Source organism: Hyaena hyaena, unplaced genomic scaffold (assembly GCF_003009895.1).
Source record: "Hyaena hyaena isolate Hyena2069 unplaced genomic scaffold, ASM300989v1 scaffold_689, whole genome shotgun sequence".
In the NCBI taxonomy this organism is placed as follows: domain Eukaryota; kingdom Metazoa; phylum Chordata; class Mammalia; order Carnivora; family Hyaenidae; genus Hyaena; species Hyaena hyaena.
This window is the reverse complement of record NW_024081322.1, coordinates 689,072-712,509: the sequence shown is the minus strand read 5'-3', so window position 1 is coordinate 712,509 and position 23,438 is coordinate 689,072. Positions and strand designations below refer to the sequence as shown.

At 40.1% G+C, this 23,438-nt stretch overlaps 1 protein-coding gene across 6 annotated transcripts in view; it reads left to right on the top strand.

Annotated features, from left to right (window-relative positions):
• Nucleotides 1-23,438, top strand: part of RAPGEF2 (Rap guanine nucleotide exchange factor 2) — a 246,596-nt gene that overhangs the window by 62,326 nt on the left and 160,832 nt on the right. For all 6 annotated transcript variants that reach the window (XM_039217432.1, XM_039217428.1, XM_039217429.1 and 3 more), the window contains exons 2-3: nucleotides 11,014-11,084; nucleotides 22,896-22,952. In XM_039217432.1, the coding sequence (XP_039073363.1) occupies nucleotides 11,014-11,084; nucleotides 22,896-22,952 (128 nt within the window). The remainder of the gene's footprint in view (nucleotides 1-11,013; nucleotides 11,085-22,895; nucleotides 22,953-23,438) is intronic.

The following is a 23,438-nucleotide window of genomic DNA, read 5'->3' as shown; positions in this document are numbered from 1 at the left end:
GGTGTGTGTGTGTATGTGTGTGTTGATGTCAGAGCATTGCTGTTATGGGGGCCACATTGATTTGTTTATGAATGTCATGGAGTCCGTCATATAAATCAAATGTACACATGCACAAATTTAAGCTGTCATGCGTGCATGCATGGTACAGCCTGGACAATTAGGGAAGGTAAAACAATATAGTAGGATAAGTAAAGATGTTAGATTTTAGCATCAAAGAAGAGTTCAAAACATGATTGAAAGGGGGGTGCTTCAGAAAGCATGACATGCTATCTCAAGTGGAGCACTTGATTCAAGTTTTATAGATATGTATGTGATATATATAACATATATTTATATGTTTCTAATTCTCTTCTATAATTGAAGAATATACTTGTTTTTCTGTAACTGCTACCGCCACTCTTTAAACTTCCCCCTTCCTATCACCTTACCTTTTATCGACAGATTTGAACTTTGAACAGTACCTAAATTTTTTTTTTTAGCATTTAGTTAATTTCTAACAAAGTTAGAAGGCTTTAATTAAGTATGTAGAATTCTCCTTTCTTATTCTGTTCCCTTGAGAAATAGAAAAGTTTGAGAAAAGCATAATATTGGTGGTTGCCTCCTCAGTAAAACATTCAAGATGGGAAAAACAGATGTCAAATTATTTTTGTCTTTTGTCCTAGAAAAATGGCAGCAGTGAAGTTTTCTATATTTAAACTTGCTTCCATTCAGAAGCTCTTCCTTTCTGCTAAGAGGTAATAAAGAGCCTGTGTCCTCAGTGACCTGTTCTGCTTTGCTTTTATTATGTGAGGACTGTCAAACTCAACTGCCCTAAGAATATTGACATTTGTATAGTGAATGATTCAAAATAAGTACTGTTAGTTGAGCCTCTGGAATTAGGTTGGTATTTGAAACTTGAGGCATCCTGAGGGTGAATTTTGTAGACTCTAGGACCTGTTGCAGAGTTTATGTTCGGTGGAGAGGTGTATGTCAACTTCCCTCTGCCCACCCCTACTCTCCAAGGTTTCTACAGGGCTTACCAGAGCCAGACTGTCTGTGAGAGATGAGTTGAATACCAAGCTGTAGCTTTTAAGTGTATTGTTAGAGGAGAGTTGGAGAGGAGGGAATATGTTTGGTTGATCTTTTTTAAAATTTTATTTATTTATTTTGAAAGAGAGAGGAAAGGAGCAAAAGCAGGGGAGGGGCAGAGAGGAGGAGAGATTGAATCCCAAGCAGGCTCCCTCTAGCACCATCAGTACAGAGCTCGATAAGGGGCTGGAACTCATGAACTGAGAGATCATGACCTGAACGGAGATCAAGAGTTGGGTGCATAATCAACTGAGCCACCCAGGTGCCCCTCGTTAATTTTTTAAAATTGAAATGAATGACAGTCCAGGAATCATTTTATTACATCAGTGTGTGTGTGTGTGTGTGTGTGTGTGCGCGCGCGCGCGCGCACGTGTGCGCGCACACGTGCCCTTGCTTGTGTACAGCCGATTGACCTTTTGGTTGTTGCACTTAATCAGATGTTTAAATGTTAACTTAAAAGGTAGTCATTCACTGCCTGCTAGCTTAATCATAGAGAGGAAAAATCAGGCTGGCAGTAAATTTACTGCAAATGATTTTCTAGTGTGTTAATCTGTACACATGAAATTCAAATTTGACTACAAAATTTTGCACTCTGAGGAATTAAAGTAAGATACTTTAAAATGACAATTTTTGTTTCTGTTGCCTAGAAGATGTGAATTCTGGGAAACTATGCACTTGGTGGTAATGCATTGTTCTGAAGGGGAAATATTTATACAGACTCTTGAAAACAGGAATTGTGGACTGCTTTAGACACTTCATATTTTTCTCATTTGTTAGCAAGACGAGTTTTTAGTTACAACTAAATTGTTGATTTTTCTAATGAGAAATTTTAAGCTTCACAAATGAAACTTAGTTGTTTCGATGAATGCTTTTCACCATAGGATATGACAATGAACGTGGGGGACAATATGTATTCTCAGTTGTTCAACATAATGCTGCTCTTTTCATGATCATAAAAATTGCCTTGTGATGTCCGTTGTTGGTGCATCTTTTAACTCCTGCATTTTCTTCAGCACGAGATCAGCTCTTTGAGGATAGGATGCGACACTTCATGTCTCTTAGACTTTATGAAGTACTTTTCTACCTTCTCCACTGAAACATCTGCTCTCCAGGCTCCCAGACACCAGCCTGAAGTAGAGGAGGCACAGGGTGACAAGGGTGTGTTTTGTCGAGCCTGGATGTCTGTCTTGTAATTGTCATGGTTAATTTAGGAGCCAGTGACTGTGTAACTACTTTTGTCTCAAATTTAGCAACTGTTCAAAAACTCTCTCTTTTTTTTAAAGATATGTGATGCTTTCTTCAGGGGAAAACACCCCAGGAAATTCTAGACAAACAGAATAAGCTTGAATCTGTACCTTTTACTTCCGGAATTCCTTACGCACCTGTCTTGTAAAGATACAGTGGTGAGCAGCCGGAAGCTGCAGAAGTATATCTGGGCTGTGTCAAAGATGAGCAGTAACACAATTTCCCTGGGTTTTAACATGCAAATTTGAGTAAAACTACAATTCTGGGAGATTGTTTCCTTTCAGGTATAAATTAGTAGGCTCAGAAACAACCGTCATCTGATTTAAGGTTGAAACTGCTGTTTATTAACATATTTAACAGTTTTACTGAAAATCATATACTTCACCGTGGAGTACATTTTCCTGAAGTATGTGATGGTGTAACTCTGGGATATGAAGGACTTGGAGGCACAAAACATCTCAGCAGTGTTGTGATTTGACATTTTTGTTTAAATTTTCTTTTCCCTTTTTTTTTTTAAACTTTATTTATTTTGAGAGAGAGAGAGAGAATTTAGGGGAGGGGCAGAGAGAGAGGAAGAGAGAGAATCCCAAGTAGGGTCTACACTGTCAGCACAGAGCCTGTTGCATGGTTGGATCCAGGAGTCAGATGCTTAACCCACTGATCCACCCAGGTGTCCTTCTGTTGGTTTACTATGATATGTGGGGCGGGGAAGCTGCTTTAAAATAAGATGATTGGAATGAAATGATTTTTTTAAAAAAATTTTTTTTTGAGAGAGAGAGAGAGAGAGAGAGAAACACAAAAGCAGGCCCCAGGCTCTGAGCTGTCAGAACAGAGCCTGATGCAGGGCTTGAGCTCACGAGACCCGTGAGATCATGATCTGAGCTGAAGTCCAACGCTTAACCAACTGAGCCCCCCAGGTGCCCCAGGAATTAAATGACTTTAATAGGTGCTTTGATGGACATGTCTTCCCTCTCCTCCCCTTTTCATTAGGAGCATGAGGAGAAAGGACTTGTCACATTTTCTCAGATTATCTTAAGGAATGCTTTAAACACTCCTGTCTCTTAAGTATATGTATAATGGAAATGTGCTTGACCAGACTGAGATTTCCTGTCATGAGAAATTACTGTTGGTCTGGTCTGCCACCTTGTGGCCATTTACAGAACTGTCTCAGACTATACAGATAGGAGTTTCCCACAGCTCTGAACACCCAAGATTGAACACACGGTTTTCTCCCTTTCTTTCTTTCACTGTTATTCTCAGGAATATTCACTTTAGGGTCTTGAATACCACCCCTTTTCCCCCACAGGAAAGTTGCCCTTTCCCTTCTTTGCATCTGGTGCACCCACAGTCTGTTTCTTGATACAGCTGAGAAAAAAGGTATAATAAAAGAGAACAGAGTGACTTTGTTCAAGGTGCTTATTCTCTAATTGAGATAAAAGGTAGAACCTTGAAAGTAAAGTGGCTGCACAGAGCATGGATGAAGGGCCACACGTGAGTGACACAGGCAGTAAGAACTTTAGTGGCTCAGAAAGGAAGCCCACACTGCCTGGGCAAAATGGAGTCTTGGGGACATGTTTTTTCAGAGTGAGAGGAAAGGGAGTGTGTGTTTTGAGGGACTTTTTGAGGGACCCAAAGACTGTTGGTCATTTGTGTGGAAAGGGTACAAGAGATTGCTGGTGTTTGAACTTTATTCAGAAGCCCTCCTGGGGAAGTTTGGAAGGAGAAGGTTTGAATGTGACATGCTGGGAATAGTGCACAGGTAGGTTCTCTGGAGATAATAGGCACCTTCTGCCCACCAGACCGGATGTAAACATCAGGATCCATAAAGCAGACAACTTAAGGGACCCTTTATATGTTTTATAAATAGTTCATTTGACTTTATTTTTATTTATTTATTTATTTTTTGGCTAGAGATACTCACATATGAAAAGGATGCATTAATTTGTAAAAATTCTGATACATATATACATTTCAGGAATATTTTAGATTTTATATTCTTGTAGTTACTATGTGCTTGTTTCGATCTCAATAAAATCAGCTACCATTTCCCAAGGATCTATATGTGCCAAGTGTTGTTTTGAAATAGTATATCGCTTTAGCCACACAGCCTAGCCAAGTAGATATTATGTACTTTGTTTTGCAGATCTAGTCTTTGTAGCACGCCCAGGGTCACACATCTTGGGAGCGATGGACATGAGGATGTGAACTCTGCTCCATTTGACACCAAAATCTATGTTCTTTCTGTTATCCTTATTAGATAGTTTTTTTTCTTTAATGTTTATTAAAGAAATGTTTGATGTTTATTTTTGAGAGAGGGGGGCAGAGAGAGAGCAGGAGACAGGATCTGAAGCAGGATCTGTGCTGTCAGCACAGAGCCTGATGTGAGGCTCAAATTCATCAACTGTGAGATCATGACCTGAGCTGAAGCCGGACGCCTAACCGACTGAGCCACCCAGGTGTGCCAGTTGCTTGATTGCTTGCTTTCTTCCTTTCCTTTAATTTCCTTCCTTCCTCATGTTCTTTTTTTCCTTTCTTTTTATTGATTTTTGACAGAAGGAGAGAAAGAGTGTGAGCCAGGAAGGGGCAGAGAGAGAGAGGGAGACAGGATCCAAAGCACGCTCTGTGCTGACAGTAGACAGCCCGATGTAGGGATTGAACCCACAAATCGTGAGATCATGACATGAGCCATCCAGGCGCCCCTCTTCTTAGTTGATTTTATATATTTTAGTGTACAAAAATTGAGAAGCTTCCAAATAAAGCTTTTTATTAACTGCCATGTCAGCAGACACAGTGAAACTGCAGGCTTCCTACCTTTCTGCCGTCTCTCTCATTTGGATATAGACGTGAGTTTGAGCCTTAAGTATTCTAGCTTTTAACGTTATTATTAGTGATCTTCAGCCTACGAGGATAAATGATCTTGCTGCCTTTGCAAGGGAGGATAAATCGGTATCTGGATAATTTCTGGTCCTGAGACTTAGCCAGGTACTCCTTTCTCTCTTTCTGTTTATGTTTAAGTCTGTAGACATTTACCACTTGGCTCTCCACAGACCTGCTTAAATGTAGCAGTCTTGGCCTTAGTTTCTTTGATGACTGAGATACAGTGTTTTTAAAGGAATCAACCTGTTTTGTTTTGTTTTTTTTAATTTATCTTATAACTGGAAAGTTATACCCTTTGACTACCTTTACTGATAACTGTTTAAACACACATCTTCCTGGGATGCCTGGCCGCCTGGACGACTCAGTCAGTGGAGCTTTCAACTCTTGATCTCGGGGTTGTGAGATCGAGCCTCGTGTTGGGTGTAGAGAGTACCTAAAAATAAAGTGTTAAAAAATTAGATCCATAGCTTCATATATAAAGCATATATACAACTTATTTTGAAGGAAAAAGATGCATATATTCATTTCCTAGTGCTGTGCAAAATACCACTGACCCCCCTCCCTCCATTGTTACAAAGAGTCTCTAGGGGAAAGGAGGAGGGCTGTGGGAAAGGGGGTAAACAGTTCTCTCCGCTCAGATCTCCAAAGATTGTATTAAAATATGTTTTAAGTTGTTGGCGAATTCCTGATGCCCGTGAACAAGTGAGATTAAAAGCTAGTTTTAACTGATTATAAATTTGCTGTGGGGCCGATTATATTCTGAATGAGTCTCTAGGGAGAAATTAGAGAAAAAAACTTTTTCTCTGACTTCTTTCCTAGTAGGCCTGTGCTGTGTTTATAGACTCTGAGCAAGACGGTTGGTTAGGTTGTGAACAATTAGAGAATGCGTTGGGGTTTTGATACATGGTTTATATTTGTGGCAAAAGTTTGTTTCTTTTCATGGAAAACGGCATTCCAGTCGACCTGTCTGTTCTTGTCTATTGGGCGACTGGTTTTACAGTCACTGAATTTGCTTTTAAATAGCATCTATTTTTGAAAAAAGGATTTCCTTCCTAGGGTAGAAGGAAAGGCTTATTGTTCCAAAAAATGCTTCTTCCTGGTTAGAGCACCATCATTCTGTTTGTATTCAAGACTAGAAAAATTTGGGGGGAAAGTAGCTTACATGTTTTAAGGGTCCTTTAAAATAGTCACGTGGGCTTTATTTGTCTTGGGAGGTGCAGTTGGGGAGTTCTCAGTTTGCATTTCGTGGTTTCTTGACAGAAGTGTCTATTGGAATACTTGAGGTGCTTTAATGCTCCACATTTGTTTTAATGTAGTCAGATTTGTTGAAACATAATTTCACTCTCTGAAGGTCTGTTTGCATGGAGAAAGAAATGTATAATCCAAGAATATAGTTCCCTGAAGGCTATACGTTTCCTTGTTTATCTTAGGAGAAAGCCCTTGCTCTGTGACGCAGCAGGCATGTCTGGTTCTCGCTGAGGTTTGCAGATTTCAGGTTGAGCTAATCTTCCTCAGCACCTCACCCTTTTGTCTTTTCGTTTCTTTGCTGGCGAAAGGCAATTCCGTGCCAATTCATAGACTATTTTAGTAAAGAAGAACTATTAAAGGGGAAATGAGGGTTAAAACTTACAGGTGAAGAGTGAAGGCAGAGCCCTTAGGGGTGACCTCTGAGGGGCAACCAAGGGGTGGAGGTAGATCCCAGGCAGGGCTGGGTTGCTTCACCTGGCCTCTCATGACCCCCATATCTTCTTTCCTTTGCTAATATTTTTCATTTCTCTTGGATGTGCTGCCTGAAATCTCATACCATTTATAGATTTGTTTAGACTATGGATATGCAAATGGAAGCAGACAGCTCCCCACAGAAGATTCAAGGGGCCCCCACTAATCACTCACATCACATTTGTGTTCAGATTTAATTTTAATTTTTAGGCCTTTAATTTTTAGACCAGAACATTGGTGCTTCTGAATGGGGTTTGGGGTAATGTGACATCATTGGACACCTGGAGAGAGGGTAGAAAAATATGCCTAGGAAGATTCAAAAGACCATATTTGCCTATTTCAAAATATTGCTCGGTCCATTTTGCTCCTAGGAGATAAGAGAGCTTGTCTTTGTTTTTGTCTTTCAGTGTTATTTACCTTACTTGCAATCCCTGATCATTGGTAAACCTAACATTTGGCTGCTGGACTCTTGTATTGCAGAAAAGTTTAGCCATAGTCCTTCCTTCAGTTTGCATTTCTTTTGTTCATCTCTAGTCATTGTTGTTTCATTCCTCAGATTTCAAGAGCAGCGTATTCCTGATGCCTTTTCCAAAACTTTTCTGCTTTTCCTTCCTACCCAAATTTGTGATGGATGTGGTCCATATTGCACAGTGAAACATCACATTTGATTGTTGTCTACCATCTAGACATCATTTCTTACCATTCCTTCTGTTAGTTACAGTGAAGAGATCTAAGTTTAGATGGAATGTATCCGTAGAGCCATCTGATTCGAGCTAGATAATATTGCCTTCCATTTAACAGCTTCATGTAGAATAATGATGTCTGCTCTTGAGTTTATAAGCTCCTTGTGGCATAAGCCATTTAAAACAAGTTTCTTTTAAGATGGTATCTTCTGAGAGTAATAGAAGGAACTCTGGACATAATCGTTGAATTCATTTCAAGAACTGAATTGAATTCAAGAAGTTTACAGTCTAGTTACATATCCGAAATACTCACATGAAACAGTTGCACAGGATTCCCTGATTGTGTGTGGCTCAAGTGACACGTTTAAACTTACTCCCCAGAAAACATCATGACAATGTGAGCTGCAAATGTTTTATTTATGCAGTGACATACATACAGAAAGAGAAATACTTTTTTATTTGGTCATGTAGTGATGATACAATGCAGTTCCTTTCCTTTCAATAAAATTGAGAGTCCACAAACCTTTGTACTTGTGATCAATTGATCTTCAACAAAGGTACTAAGAGAATTTGATAAGGAGCAAATCGTGTTTTCAACACAGGGTAACGGGACAGCTGGATGTCCATATGCAAAAGAACGAAGTTGAACACTTAACTCACTATATAAAAAAAGTAACTCAGAAATGAATCACAGATGTAAGAACTCTTAGAAGAAAATGTATTAGTAAATCTTCGTGACCTTGGATTAAGTAGTGGTTTCTTACATATGACTCTTTAAAAACATTTTTTTTAATTTTTATTTTTGAAAGAGAGCATGAGCAGGGGCAGAGAGAGAGAGAGAGAGAGAGAGAGAGAGAGTCTGAAGCAGGCTCTGGGCTCTGAGTTGTCAGCACAGAACCTGACGTGGGGCTCAAAACTCAGGAGCTGTGAGATCATGTCCTGAGCTGAAGTTGGATTCTAACTGACTGAGCCACCCAGGTGCCCCATTACATATGACTCTAAAAATACACACAACAAAAGAAAAAATAGATAAATTGGACTTCATCAAAATTAACTTGTGCTCCTAAAGGCACCATCTAGGGGTGCCTGGGTGGCACAGTCAGCTAAGTGCCCTACCCTTGGATTCAGCTCTGGTTTATGGCTTTGAGCCCCATGCTGACAGCGCAGAGTCTGCTTGGGATCCTCCCTCCCCTGCTCACATGCTATGTGGTTCCCCCCTCCAAAATAAATAAACTTAAAAAATAAAAATACCATATAAGAAAATGGAAAAATACAAAGTCTGTAGAATTGGAGAAAATATTTGCAAATTATATATGTGATAAAGGCCTTCTATCCAGGAAACATAAAGAACTCTTAAAATTCAATAATAAAAAGACAACTCAATTAAAAGTTGAACAGAGAAATTAAACATTTATCCAAAGAAGTTATATAAATGACCAAAAAACACATGAAAAATGTTCAGCATCCTTAGTCATTAAGGAAATGGAAATCAACACCAGTTAGATACCACTCCAACCAAGTAGGAGGGCCAAAATTAAAAAGACAGACAATAGCAAGTGTTGCCAAGGATGTATGTGGAGAATATTGGAACCCTTCTTATGCATTGCTGTTGGGATTACTAATGATGTAGCCATTTAAGAAAAGCAACTTGGCAGTTCCTTAAAAAGTGAAACATAGAGTTACTATATGAGCCAGCAGTTTCATTCGTAAGTACATACCTATGAGAACTGAAAGCAGGTGTTTAAACAAAAACTTATACATGAAAGCTCATTGTTAATTTAATTAGTGAAGCAGAAAAAATCCAAATATTCACCAGCTGATGAATGGATAAATAATATGGTACATCTCCACAATGGAATATTATTTGGCACTACAAAGGAGAGTAGTGATACATGTTTACAACATAGATGAACCTTATAAATATTGTGCTAAGTGAAAGAAGCCAGACACAAAAGGTGTACATTCCATTTATATGAAAGGTTCATAACAGGCGAATCCATAGAAACAAAGTAGATTAGTGGTTGCCAGGAGTTAGGAGTCGGGGAATGGTGAACGACTGTTCATGGTACTTTTTGGGGTGTTGAAGTGTTCTGAAATTAGTGATGATTATACACAAACCAACAAATTATTCACTTTAAAATGATACATTTTGAGGATCACCTGGCTGGCTCATTTGGAAGAGCATGCAACACTTGATCTCAGGGTTGTGAGTTTGAGACCCACATTGGGTATAGAGATTCCTTAAATAAATAAAACTTTAAAAAATGATAAGTTTTGAGTTCTAGCTTACCCAGCTACCCTGTCAGAGCAGGGCAGCAGACCTCACCTCCCTGCCCCCCAACCCTGCTCTCTTGGGTTTTGAATCTACCCACACATCACCACTTCCTGTTGCTCTTCCCTCTGGAGTGAGGAGGACGGGGTGGTGTCAGAGCCCAGAAGCAGGGAAGGATCCTACACATGGCTTCCCGCTGGGCTGTGTGCCATGGCCCAGCACTGCTGTCACCTCCTGGGGAGAAAAAAAAGTGAATTCTATCTTAATAGAACTCTTATTTTAAGACAAAATGGATATTTTTACAAGTTTCTTAAAATACTTCTGCTTTAGATTTTAACTAAGCCACCCAGGCACCCCATTGTTTATTTTTGAGAGAGAGAGAGCTCGCGAGCAGGGGAGGGGCAGAGAAGGAGGGAGCCCTGGAATCCGAAGCAGGCTTCAGACTCTGAGCTGTCAGCACAGAGCCTGACGCAGGGCTCAAACTCACGAACCATAAGTTGAACCCGCGCTGAAGTGGTTTAACTGACTGAGCCACCCAGGCACCCCAAGATGTCCCCCAGTTTTTAAAGAAAATATTTATTTAAACTTAAATGTTTCTATACATAAAAGAAATGTCGTTGTGATAAGAATTGAAAGTAAATTGAATTCACGCTCACTTAAAATTCAGAGCTTGAACCCACAGACTGTGAGATCATGACCTGAGCAGACGTCAGATGCCACCCAGGCATCCCAAATTTATGCTCATTTTAAAGTGTAGTCATTGAAATAGCATGCATTGATTTTATGTTGACTAAGAATGATTAATCAGAGTATTGGCAAATATCTGTGCTTTAAAATTAAGAGTTTACATTTGATATTTTGATGTAAATTTAAAGCAGAAAAAGTGATGAAGAATAACTTTAAGGAATTTATTTTCGTAAGTTTAAGCCAATTTATTTTATATTTTAATACCTTTGTATGTATCCCAAAGGTGGTTGATGAATGGATGACATTTATGTGATTCAGCTTTTGATAATGTTATTTTTAATGTCTAAGAAAACTTGTATTTAAAAAAAGCTCTTTTTAAGTTGGTCTGCAAATTTAGTGATTTATTTTAGAATCTTCTTTTTCCTGACAAGTCTAATAATTTCTGTCCTTCTTCTCATACAGGATCTGGAAATAGTATATTCCTATTTACATGGTATGGAAGCCTTATCAAACTTGAGAGAACACCAACTTAGGTAAGTCATTTTACAATTACTCATAATGGGGATGTGGGAATTTTATATGATCATTTATTATGGTTAGGAATAGAATTATAGATAACTTGTGAAAATTCTGCTTCGTCTAGCATTTATACTTGGCCTTATAAGTTTATATCCATATAATAATTTTTTTTACATTTCTGCCATACTGATATCCTCCCTTCCTCTGTGGCCCAACCCCTGCCCCCTCACCTAAAGGAATAAACACCACTTGGTGAATCCCCTGAAAGGAGTATATTTGCTGTCCTGGCAAATGATCTACTTGTTAGCATTCAGATACATGAGAAACTGGAATGTTTTTAACATACATTACATACATGAGAAACATACATGTTTTTAACCATACAAAGAATGAGGTTCATTATGTTAGTATGTGTAGGTCTTGTGTGTAATTATTTATTGCATTAAGTTGACTGCCCTTTTTTTGGAAACACATATAAAAATTTTTTTGGTACTATTGCACGGTGCTACAGTAACCTCATTTGTGGTTATCTGGGCTATATTAAAAGATGAAAAACATATAGTCCAGTGATTTTACCTTAACTGAAACAGAAAATAAAGGACTTTGGGAAGATGGATTATATGTAAACACCAGCTAGGACATACGAAATGGTTTTGTTTGCTCTAACGATAGCTAGTGTTAATACCAGCAGTTTTTAATAGTTAAGGGAATACGTTTTCTATGTATTTTCCTTTTACTCTTTAAACACGAATTAATTTGGAAGCTTGTCAATTTTCATATTTAGTTGTTAATTGAAAAAAGTGTCAAGAGGATTGAATACTTCTAAAATTTAATTTTTAATGAAAATCATTTAAATTAAAGTAGATTGCAGGTTAAGTGTTTAAAAATTCAAGTTTTATTGGAAAGGGCAAAACCATTGGGAATTTAGAAGATGGCTCAAATTAAAGAATAATTTCCTAAATGTCTAACTTTCATTTTGTGTCTTTTTTGATGACAACTATCCTAAGAAAAAATTGTAGTGCTGTTTTTTTGATTGAATGCAGCTAATAAGCAAATATAAATGGCACATTCCCGTGTGTACACCCATGGATTATATTTAAATAATATTTACATATATTATATAATGTATGTCCGTAGTATGTGGTTTTAAAAGTATTCAGGCAGCAGGAGCTCTGTGTAATAGAACAAGGAAAATTTTAATGCTTCTTATGGAAATTTTCAAAATTACAAAAGTAAATAGCACAAGAAAGTCCCATAAACCCATCACCCAGCTTTAAAACCATCAATTTTCCTCTGTTTCAAAGGGAAATTTTGGGTAGAAAGAACAGATTCAATCAGTGGTATAGTTTAGCTTTTTGACACCTTAGAAGGTCTGTTTTGGAGACTGTACAGTTTTGCTTGTTGACATGAACTTCTAGGGAAGGAACTTTAAGATGTTTGTCTTACTCTGCTTATGTTGATAAGTCATTTGTTTCTGATATTTATGGAAAACATCAACTGAATTTAGCTTAAGTCCTTTTTTAGAACAAGATCAGGATACCAGCATGGTTAATAACAAGAACAAAAAAAAGAGGTACTGATAAACCCACTGACTTGGATAAACTGTTTTATCATAGCTACCATTTCTAGGAAACATAGATCTTATGTAGATATTTAATTTTCTTTGAATTTTATAAATAAAAGTTTTACCCCTGGGATTAATAGAGAACAGTTAAGACTTCCACATAATACAGAGTTTTCCAACTGGAGTAGGGAAACAGCTCTTACTCAAGATTTTGAAAGCTTGTTTATACAGTATTGGATAATAGAACATTAGTCTTCTACTGTGAGGGACGGGAGAGGCTTTCATTTGTCTGAAAGCTTCAACTTTGTGCATTATGGTGACCTATCCCTATGTAGGAGATAAAGTGATTCTGAGCATTAATTGGCATACAGTTAATTGTATTGTCGTAAGATCACAAATTCTGTGCAATGTATAGGTTTTCAGATCTTAAGAACTGTATATTTTTTCAATACAATTTTATTTTTCTAATTTTACTCTCTTAATGTATTAGAAGTATCATATTTGCCAAAGGGGCAGAGGATGCTATAGTTAGGCCAAAAATCTGGAAAAGCAGAATAATTATCCTGGGCCTACTCAGTGTTAGAAATAAGAGGCTGCTCACTTTCAACAATAGCCAAATCATGGAAAGAGCCTAAATGTCCATCAAGTGACAAATGGATCAAGAAGATGGGTATATCTATACCATGGAATACTACATGACAGTGAGAAAAGAATGAAATCTGGCCATTTGTAGCAACATGGATGGAACTTGAGGGTGTTATGCTGAGTGAAATAAGTCAGGCAGAGAAAGACAGATACCATATGTTTGCACATAGAGGTGGAACAGGAGAAACTTAACAGAGGACCATGAGGGAGGAGAAAGGGAAAAAATAGTTGGGGAGAGGGAGGGAGGCAAACCATGAGAGACTCTTGAATACTGAGAACAAACTGAGGGCTGATGGGGGTGGGTGAGAGGGTAAGGGGAGTGATGGGCATGGAGGAGGGCACTTGTTGGATGAGCACTGGGTGTTATATGGAAACCAACTTGACAATAAACTATGAAAGAAAAAAAAATAAGACTGCTAAAAAACCAACCAAACAAATAAATAAATTCATATGCTTTGGCATTATGGATAAGATTAATTATTGTTATATAAGAAGTGTTACTTATTTTTAAATGTTTATTTATTTTGAGAGAGAGCATACACGCATGAGTAGGGGGAGAGGCAGAGAGAGAGAACCCCAAGCAGGTTCCGTGCTGTCAGCGCAGAGCCTGATGTGGGGCTGTATCCCAAGACCAGTGAGATCATGACCTGAAGCAAATCAAGAGTCAGATGTTTAACTGACTGAACTACCCAGGTGCCCCCAGTAAATAGTTTCACATCTTTAAGAAACAACTAAATTATGCTTAGTGTATTCTTGAGGAATTCAGGAAATAATAACTGCTTTTTATAAAACATTCGCCAGAAATGTTTAAAGACAAAACCAATTTTGGTACTTTTTTCACTTATTTACAACATTGTCTTATAGAAGATTTTCTGATTTTCTCAGTGTACTGGTTAAATTTATGCAGTCAACAATTATTGATTGTGTGCCTGCTATGTGCTGGACATTGATGCAAGCCATGGAGATACACCATTGATACCCTTGCCATCATGGACCTCATATTCCTGGTAGGGCAGACAGGATTTAGGTAAATGAACCCATGTTGTTTTATTCAGAAATTAGTGTGTTCAGCATGGTGTATAGCTGTACCCCAGCAGACTCCAAACCAAGAGTGGGTAATAATCTAGGGAGGCTGAAGAAAAGACCCAGAGACCATGATCGAGACAAGTTTATTGAGGGAACTTCTATAGAGGGAATCGGGAATGGCAGACTGGACATAGCACCTGCTGCTGAGATCCACAGCAACGGGTTGTCATAGCATAGCAGCTTAACCTAGCAACTATCTGTAGCCCTTCCCCTCCTTGCGTGGCCAGCATTCCAAGGAGCTCAAAGCCCTGCCTTCCAGACTCTCTTTGTTACAAAGGAGATGCTCTTGGTTGGCCACCTCTGGAGTCCCTGACCTTGAACATTGAACAACACATTGTTCTACATGTTCTGCTTGATAGGAATATAGAGGGAGAACTAGATCTCTACATTCTCAAGCTAGTGACTAACAGAGGCATTCAGGGTATGCTTGTACAAACAAGTTTTCTAGCATGTACCATACACTCCACTCAGGCATACCCTGGATGGCCAGTAAATTCTTGATATGCTGTTATTTCACAATGTCCCTGGGGCCACGTATGCCGAGGTGCATCGCAACCAGATTCCACAGCAACAGTGTAGGCCACAGCTTCCAAGTAATAGGAGAACACAAATGGTTAAGCAACTGTAGAAAACATTTTGCCAGGGGAAGCCTGCAGTTGCCAACAGGGAGAATTCACTGTATACTCCATATTTGGTCTTATTCTGTACAGAAGCTGTGGTCAGGGCCCAATTGGCAAATAGGTTCTCTATGCAAAATTTAAGGGTGAAAAGTTAAGCTGTGTAGTAGACACCAGAAGAGGCAAGCCATGATCGTCTAAGAGGATGCAGGAGGTGGTGGTGTTCAGGGATCACACCACCCCTGACTGGTTTGGCTCCAGGTTTATATACTCAGTCGTTGGCCTCCCCTCTGTTACGTGGTAGGGCAAAACTGAAAAGAATAGTAGGGGTGTAACAGTGCTCCATAAGGTGATTATGATAGTGCCCTTTTTAAATGAGAGGCCTGGGGTTGTGTACCTTCATTGTGTTTGGTGGGGTGGGGTGAAGACATGGGGTGAGGGTTAGGCCTTATTCCTATTCTTCATTAGGCCAAAACCACCATGGACTTATTTGCCATTTCTGGGGCCATTTAATTATCTGTTCCCCTTTAGATGGATCTTGTGGCAATGACAATAAAAGGTTACCTTGTGCCTCTGCCTACAGCAGAGAACATCCTTCCTGCCTGCTGTCTGCTTGTATTCTAAGGGTGACATCAGGTCCTGGAGTGAGTACAGTACAGGCACTGGACCAATTGGAATGTACCTGTTCATTTAATGTCCTACGGCTGTTGACAGGTGGCTTGTCCAGAGGGCCAGTGAATGGTATCTTGTGGCAGTTGTCTCAGTTGTCCACTCACACATCCCGTAAGTCCAGCTGCAGTGGGATTGTATGGTAGACGCAAATACCAACGGATATCTTGAGTGTTGGCCCACTCTTGCACTTCCTGTCCTGTAAAGTGGGAGCCTTGTTTGCTGTCGATGTCAGTGAGCACCCCACAGGCAACACACGGCTGTTCCGGACCAAAGACAGTAACTTTCTGGTTAGCACGCTTACTGGGGTGGGCTTGCACGAGTCCTGAATAAGCACCAGTACATATTGACAAATAACAGCAGCCATCAGGGAAGGGCAGGGGACCAATGCCTTCTCTGAAGAGGGTGCTGCTGCCTTGCTATTTGTCCAGTGTCTCTTAGCAAAGGTCATGGTCGTTGCTGGTCACAGGTTGAGCATTGTTAGTAGATGGTTACAATGTCTTTGTAATGCCAAGGTTAGCCCCAGTTCTTAGCAGTGGTCCACAAGGTCCATTGTCCTTGATGTCCTGTCCTCTCATGTAGCCAGGTGGTTACATCTTCTGTTGACATATCTTCAAGGAGGCAGGTGGGGGCCAACTCATGAGCCTGTTGATTACTAGGTGGGATGTGTGCTGTGTGTGCATCTACATTGTGAACAGTGATGTTCATACCTTGTATGCACTGGAGAATGTCCTTCCACATGCCTTTGCCCCAGAGTGGGTTCCCTGTCACCACCCAGTCCCATGCCTCCCATTGGAGAAGTTCTTTGTAGACTGTCCAGCTCTCTGTGCATGTAACACGGGGTCAGGCTCACAGAGCATCACCATTCATGCTGCTCGAGGCTCGGACCAGTGACTACTCCGTCTAGCCCTGGAGCCTATCCAGATATTTCTATTTGAGGACTGGATGGCAATGGCCATCCAGTCACGGGTGGGCCCCTTGCTGATCCATTAGTGTACCAGGCATGCTCAGGGATTGGTCTGTCTCCTTCCTGCACAAAGGATAGCAGCTGTGGTGGCTCTGTTCTGTCAGTTAATGGCTGCTCTTCAGAGGTGACCTTACGGGGCTGAGAATGGAGTGCAGTTTCTCACAAAGGGGCTGTTGGTCAAGGTACTACATTGTTGCAAGTAGGCATGGACTTTGGCCGGTTTTGGTCTGGGGACTTCCTGACATGGACTTTTGGAATGTATCCTTCAGCCATCCCGCTGTGGGATACTGAGTGTGAAGAGTTACTCGGATCCCTTTATGTCTTCTACTTGCTGTAAAGCATGGGAAGTAGTACACAGCTGTTGTTTTACAGTGTTGTTGGGTCTCAGTCCTTTTCTATAATTATGACCAGAAACCTAATAGTACTCGTTTGTGCCCTTGCTGTTGCCACAAGCTCCATGCAAACCCTTCTGGGTAACTGGCTCCATCTGGTTCATATGGCTGTCTCTGTATAAGAACACTTAAGGCTTGGATCTGTTTAATAGCCATCTTGGCTTGTTCAGATGCTGGCCTTGTCCTTGAGGACTAGTCTCATTGGGCTCTTTTTTAAATCAGTCTATAAAAATGCAGGAGCAATTGAGCCAGGTGAGGGATAAACTGTTACCAATACTCTAAGAGACCTATGAAAGTTTGCAACTGCTTTGGGGTGATGGGGCATGGGTGTGTCTGTATTTAATCAGTACCTTCTGCAGAAACAATTTTGTCATCTCAAACTAGGGCCCAATAAGCCAGGGCCCTGTATTTTGTTTTTCTTGACTACTCACCCTCGACTTGTTAGGTAGGAAAGCAAGCCTGGTGTAGTGGTCTGCAAACTGGCAAAAGACTCAGAAGTTAACATTATATCATTAATGGAATAAAACAAAGACTGCCTCTGGAATTGCCTAACAACTTCGGTCACTGGCCACCATGCTGTGTAGGTTGAGGGGCTATATTAGTACACCTGTGTAGGGTGATGAATGTCTGTTGTTCTCCTTCCTGGATGAAAGTGAATTATTCTTAAACTTTCTAGAACTATGGAAATGTCGAAAAAAGCATTATCCAGATCTAACACATCATGATATCTACCTAAAACTTCCCCATTTAGGGTCAAGTGACTTGATGTTGGGCACAGGTGCATGAAGAGGGGGTACCACAGTTTTCTATAATCCACAGTCATTCTCTGTGTTCCATCTGGTTTCCTTAGAGGCCAGATAAGACTATTATATCGACTGTGAGTTGCTATATATATAATAATATAATATTGTACACATGTAATGCCCACCTTGGCTAATTCCTTAATTGTGCCCGTGATTTCCTCGTGGCCTCCTGGGAGGAGATATTGTTTAATTGCCATTACCCTCTGTGAGATAGGTAGTATTACAAGTATCTATTTTGCATCTCCTCTTGTTATTTGTTTGACCGAGCACACCCTCAATTTGAATTCCCTGTAGTAGTTTGTAATGTTAGTCTTGAGAGGACATCCACTCCTAGAATATATTTAGATACTGGGGCTGTATACACTAAATAGGGTTTTGGTGGGAGTTATCCTGTCTGCAGTTAGTACAACCTGCTTCATTTGGATGACACCACCCCCCTACCCATCGATGGCAGAGACGGGCCCTTGAAAGTGGTTGTTTCCAAAAGGAGAGTAAATTTGGCACCACTATCAACCGGAGCTAAAACAGTCTGTTTGCTTCTCTTAGCCCGATATATGGTGAGTTTTACATGTGGCCTCCAATCTTCCAGACACCCTGGTGGCAGCAGCTCGAGCCGACAGCCTCTTCCCTAGTTCATAGGGAAGGGGCCTGCGATCCTCCCTCCGAGGGTGCCCTTGGTGTACCTGCACCTCCTTTGCTGTTCAGGCTTAAATTTCTGCCAGAGCCCGACAAGGACTGCATTGAAGTATTTGTCTACTTTGTTAAAGGGGGTCCCCACTGACCTGAGTTTTCACTACATCTGTCAACAGGTAACATGCATAGACCCTTTCTTTGTTTCCTTCTCCTATGAGTCCTTTTCCTTCATTCCTTCCTTTTGGATACCTCTTTTCTGACCTTTTCTGATTTCCCTAGACCTGTGGCGGCTTGCCCAGCCCACGATACAGGCTGTCTCATTAGGGGGTCAAGATGGACACAAGTGCACTCTACCAGTGACTGGGGGCAGACTGTAACACATTTTCCTTAATATCCATGGCAGACAGTTCATTATCAAGATCTCTGTGATGTTCAGCATAGACAGCATGTTTCATCCCCAGCTCTCGTAGGATATGCCGGAGCTCTTCCAAATTCTGTAAAGGAAAGGTCCATACACTCCCCCTGCCTCCTTGTTAGGCCAAGCTAATTTGTAGCCCCATACCACTGAGGAGAGTAAATGGGTAACATGACCTTTATTGATGGTGCTGGGGGGATGCTGCCGTAAATCAGGGTGTGTCGTAACAAACACCATCTTGGACATTTCCAGCTGAAAGCAGACGGCCTTCAGTGCCCATGTCCCACATACAGAGCAATCATACCACCATGACTTCCCTTCCTTTATATCTGACTTTATCCCCCAATTCTGCTGGTTCGGTCTCCACCGAACCAGGTGGAGGTGCTGGCAGGTTCCAGGGTTCCATACTCGATGGGCATGGCTGCTCTGCTTTCATCTTGGTTGGTAACAACAGGCTGAGCCAAGAGAATGGGAATTTTTATCGGTTTGTTCCACCTAATTTGTTCCTCAGTAGAACTCTAGTTGGGTCCCACAACTTGGGATCTCAGCCTGGCTTAGAGATAACTGCCGAGACTCGTTTGCTGGGGCAATTTACCACCCTTTACCTGGGCCATGCTCTGTGCCAGAGTTTTTAATTTAAAACTGTGTTCCCTCAAGCAGATTATCAAGGTCTTTGGTTTCATTTGTGTTAACCTATCATTCCTCTCTAAATGCAGTTTCTTCTGTAGGTGGTGTACTTTCTTAAGACAGCTACATGGACAGACATTAGGAGGGGTCCCCCAACTGTGGCAACAGTCACCTGACCATCCATCCTTTTCTTAGTCAAATTAATCTTGGTCAAAATTTCCTCTAGACCCTTGGGTATTTTCAGGGGCATCCCTATACTCACGCGGTGGCCTTATCCATCAAAGATAAAGCCATAGGGCTCCACCTAGGCGTGGATGGCCAACCTGGGTTTCCCCCTATAAATTTCCCCATTTTCCCACATCTTGGGTGCTCATGGTGTTTTTTTGTTGTTGTTGTTATGTTTTTTGTTTTTGTTTTTTCCTGGCTTCCTGGCTGGCTCACCAGTTGTGTGATCAAGGGTGGGTGATTGTTCTGTGAGGCAGAAGTGACCTAGAGATATCCAGTGAGACCTAAGTTTATTGGGGGAACTTACAATAGGGATTCCAGAAGTGACAGACTGGACACAAAGCATCTGTTCCAGGAGTACACATGCAGAAAGCTTTTATACTGTAGCAACTAGACTAGCAGCTATCTGTAGCTCTTCCCCTTCCTGCATGGCCAGTGTCCCAAGGAGCTCAAGGCCTGTCATCCAGACACTGTTTGTTACAGAGGAGATGTTCCTGGTCAGCCACTCCCTGAGCCCCTGACCTTGAACCCTGAACAGCATGTTCTTCTACATATTCTGGTTGATGGGAATATAGAGGGAGGATGAGATCTCTACATTCTCAAGATAGTGATTAACAGGGGCATTCCGGGTGTGCTTTGTACAAACAAGTCTTCCATCACTTGCCATACATGTGGTAAGAATGGGTGCTGGGCTGCTTTGATTTTGTAGTCAAAGGAAGTAACAGTTGAATTGGTGCAGCTGTGCAGAAATCTCTGCAATGTATTAATGCCCCAGATGGTTTGCCATGGGAACAGTCTTGGTACATGAAGGCACTAAGGATAAGGAGTCTGGCTTTCTTCCAAAGGTAGTAGAGATTAAGAACAGAGGTGTGAGATGATCTGAGTTAGAATGATTTCTCTGGAAGCCAGGTGGAGAATAGACAAGAGGTGTGCAAAAGTAGAAGCAGAAGTCTACATTTGTAGACTTGGTCAGTTTGAGAGGATATATTTTGGAAACAAGTGCTGGCAGAACGATGGGATATGAAGAAAAGGGAGGAATCAAGGATAATGACTCCAAGGTTTTTGGCCTAACAATTGGGTACTGATAGTGGAAAGGCAAATTTTAGAGGAGAAAGTTAAGATCTCTTTTGGACATTTTTAACATGAAATGGCTGTTACACAGCCAGTGGCTATGTTGAGTGGGCATTTAGATGAGCAGATAATCATGGTGAGAGATGAGGTGTGGGGCATTGTTTTGGAGGTCATCAGTTTATAGATAAAATCACAGAATGGATGAAATTACAAGGTGCAGAAGAGAAGGGGGCTGATAGGAATGGGATGGGAGAATTCAAAGGAGAGAAAAAATGACTAAGAGGCTAAGAGGAAAACCAGGAGACTAAAGACAGGAAGCCTCTGAGAAGATGATAGTGTAAGGAAAAAAAGAATCATCAAATGTTCCTGAGAGAGGGAATTAAGATAAAACAGAGGATGCTAATAACATTTAGAGCCTATTCATTTCCAGGGAGTAAATGATGGAGGAGGTAAGAAGGTGAGAAAATGGGGATAGATTATATAGACAGTCTAAGAGAATTTCTGTGGGAAATTCAAAATGTGGGAAAAACAAAATGTGGATTATAGCTGGAGGGGAAGATGTGGGGTCAAGAGAGGTGTCTGTCTACCCCACACAATAGGTGAAGCTGATGTGTTTTTGTGTGTGTGTGTGTGTGTGTCTGTGTGTGTGTACTTAAATTTTTAATGTTTATTTTTGAGAGAGAGAGACAGAGCATGAGCAAGGGAGGAGCAGAGAGAGAGGGAGACACAGAATCCAAAGTAAGCTCTGTGCTGACCGCTCAGAGCCTGACACGGGGCTCAAACTCAAAAGCTGTAAGATCATGACCTGAGCCAAAGTCGGATGCTTAATTGACTGGAGCCACCCGGGCATTTAGATTTATATATTAAAGAAAGTGGTTCCTGAGAGAGGTAAGAAAAGGATGATGATGCTGGGGACAGAGATAAGCCTGAGGAATGCAGGGTGTACTGTAGAAGGAATGATATCCAGGGAAGAAGAAATTGGGGCAAGGACTTTCTTTTGTTTTAACAGGAAATAAGGCAGAGCTGTTATGTAATTGAAGACCAGGTATTTTTATACCCATCACCTGCGATTCTTATCCTTTCTTATAAAGATTTGGTGTGATACAGTATTAAAGAAAACTATATATTAATGGTGTGTATTCCAGGTTTGATGCCGCCTGGAGTTAAGTGGCATTCAGTTGGAATGTTTCAAGTAAGGGATTGAGAGGACCTCTAAAGTTAGGAGGTAGCAAGAACAAGGACAGAGAATATGCAAGAGAGTTGTTTTTAAGTGAGAAATCAAGAGTATATGGTGTTTATTGGGTTTAACAAACAGGAAAGATGGATGTAGGTCAATACCAGCATCTCACAAACTGCAGGCCACTAAGCCCATTGACCAAAATGGAAGTGCTGTTGAGCTAATCAGATTTATGGCCAATTTTTTATTTTGTTAGTTCCTTCATAAGAAGGAATAGCCATTTTCTCTTTTGCATTTCTGTATTTTTTGGAAATTTTACTTAAGTTTAATATAATAGGATGCTTCTTGAAGATGCTGTTCTTGAGGTAATTTTGAATATTTAAACATTTATTCATGTTTTCCATAATTTCCATAATCTGTTCCTCAAGGATGAATCAGCCGAAATAAATCTTAGTTAGAAAGCCTTCCTTTAGTCATTAGTCATAAAAATACTGCATTAATAAAAGCCTACTTTTGTCTGAAATTACATACTGTTGAGTAACATCAACATGAATGCTGTTATCATTTTTCAAATTAAGAGGCTCTCCTTTCTAAAGTTTAGGTTCTTTCTCATTTTCTCCTTACCACAGAGAACATTCATTTGTCCACATGCGTTTACAGAGGGTAAGGCACAAAAAATTTGTTCCTTATAAAATAAACATGGCAAAATTGACATATAACAAACTTTTTTTTCTAGCATCTCTTACCAGATTTTATTTTGTTAAGCTAGGTACCAAAAATATTTGTCTCGTGGCTAATAAATGACTGTGACAATTCATATAAAATAATCTTAACTTTTTAGACTACATGTTTCTTTTATGTTTTTCAACTATTAGTATGTTTTTTTGTGAGATATGTTGAACTCATGTCTCTGTTTTTTTGTTTTTTTTTACAGGTTAATGTGCGAAACTGTGAGATATGAAAGACATGAAGCAAATGAAGTTTTATACTAGTAGGTGTTTCCTTTCTCTTTGTATAGTGTATACGGCAGCAACTAAACGATTTCCTTAAAGTATTGTAGAAGTGTTAGTAACGGCTAGGTCAATACCCTAATTTTGAATTAATTCATTTTTGTAGTTTAGAAATGTAAAACACTGCAGCTATTACCTGTCATAAAAGAAAAGGTAAGTTCACATCTATACTTCTATATCTCTCACCTGTGGTCCAGAGATGTTATTTCGTATTATGGAGTATTTTGACATTTTTATCATCATGAAATAAGAAACAGTGTAGTCTTTTGAACAGAACAAAATACACATTCCTACAGCCACACCAAATGAGATGTGATGATAGCATAAATGTCATATTTTAGTTTATAATTCTTTCAGAAATAAGAAAATAGGCTGCCTACATCCCTTTAGGCTTGTTCTATAAATAATAGTGATATTTCTTTCAAGATGTGTAACATATCTTTTGAAAAAAAAATGACCATTTTTTA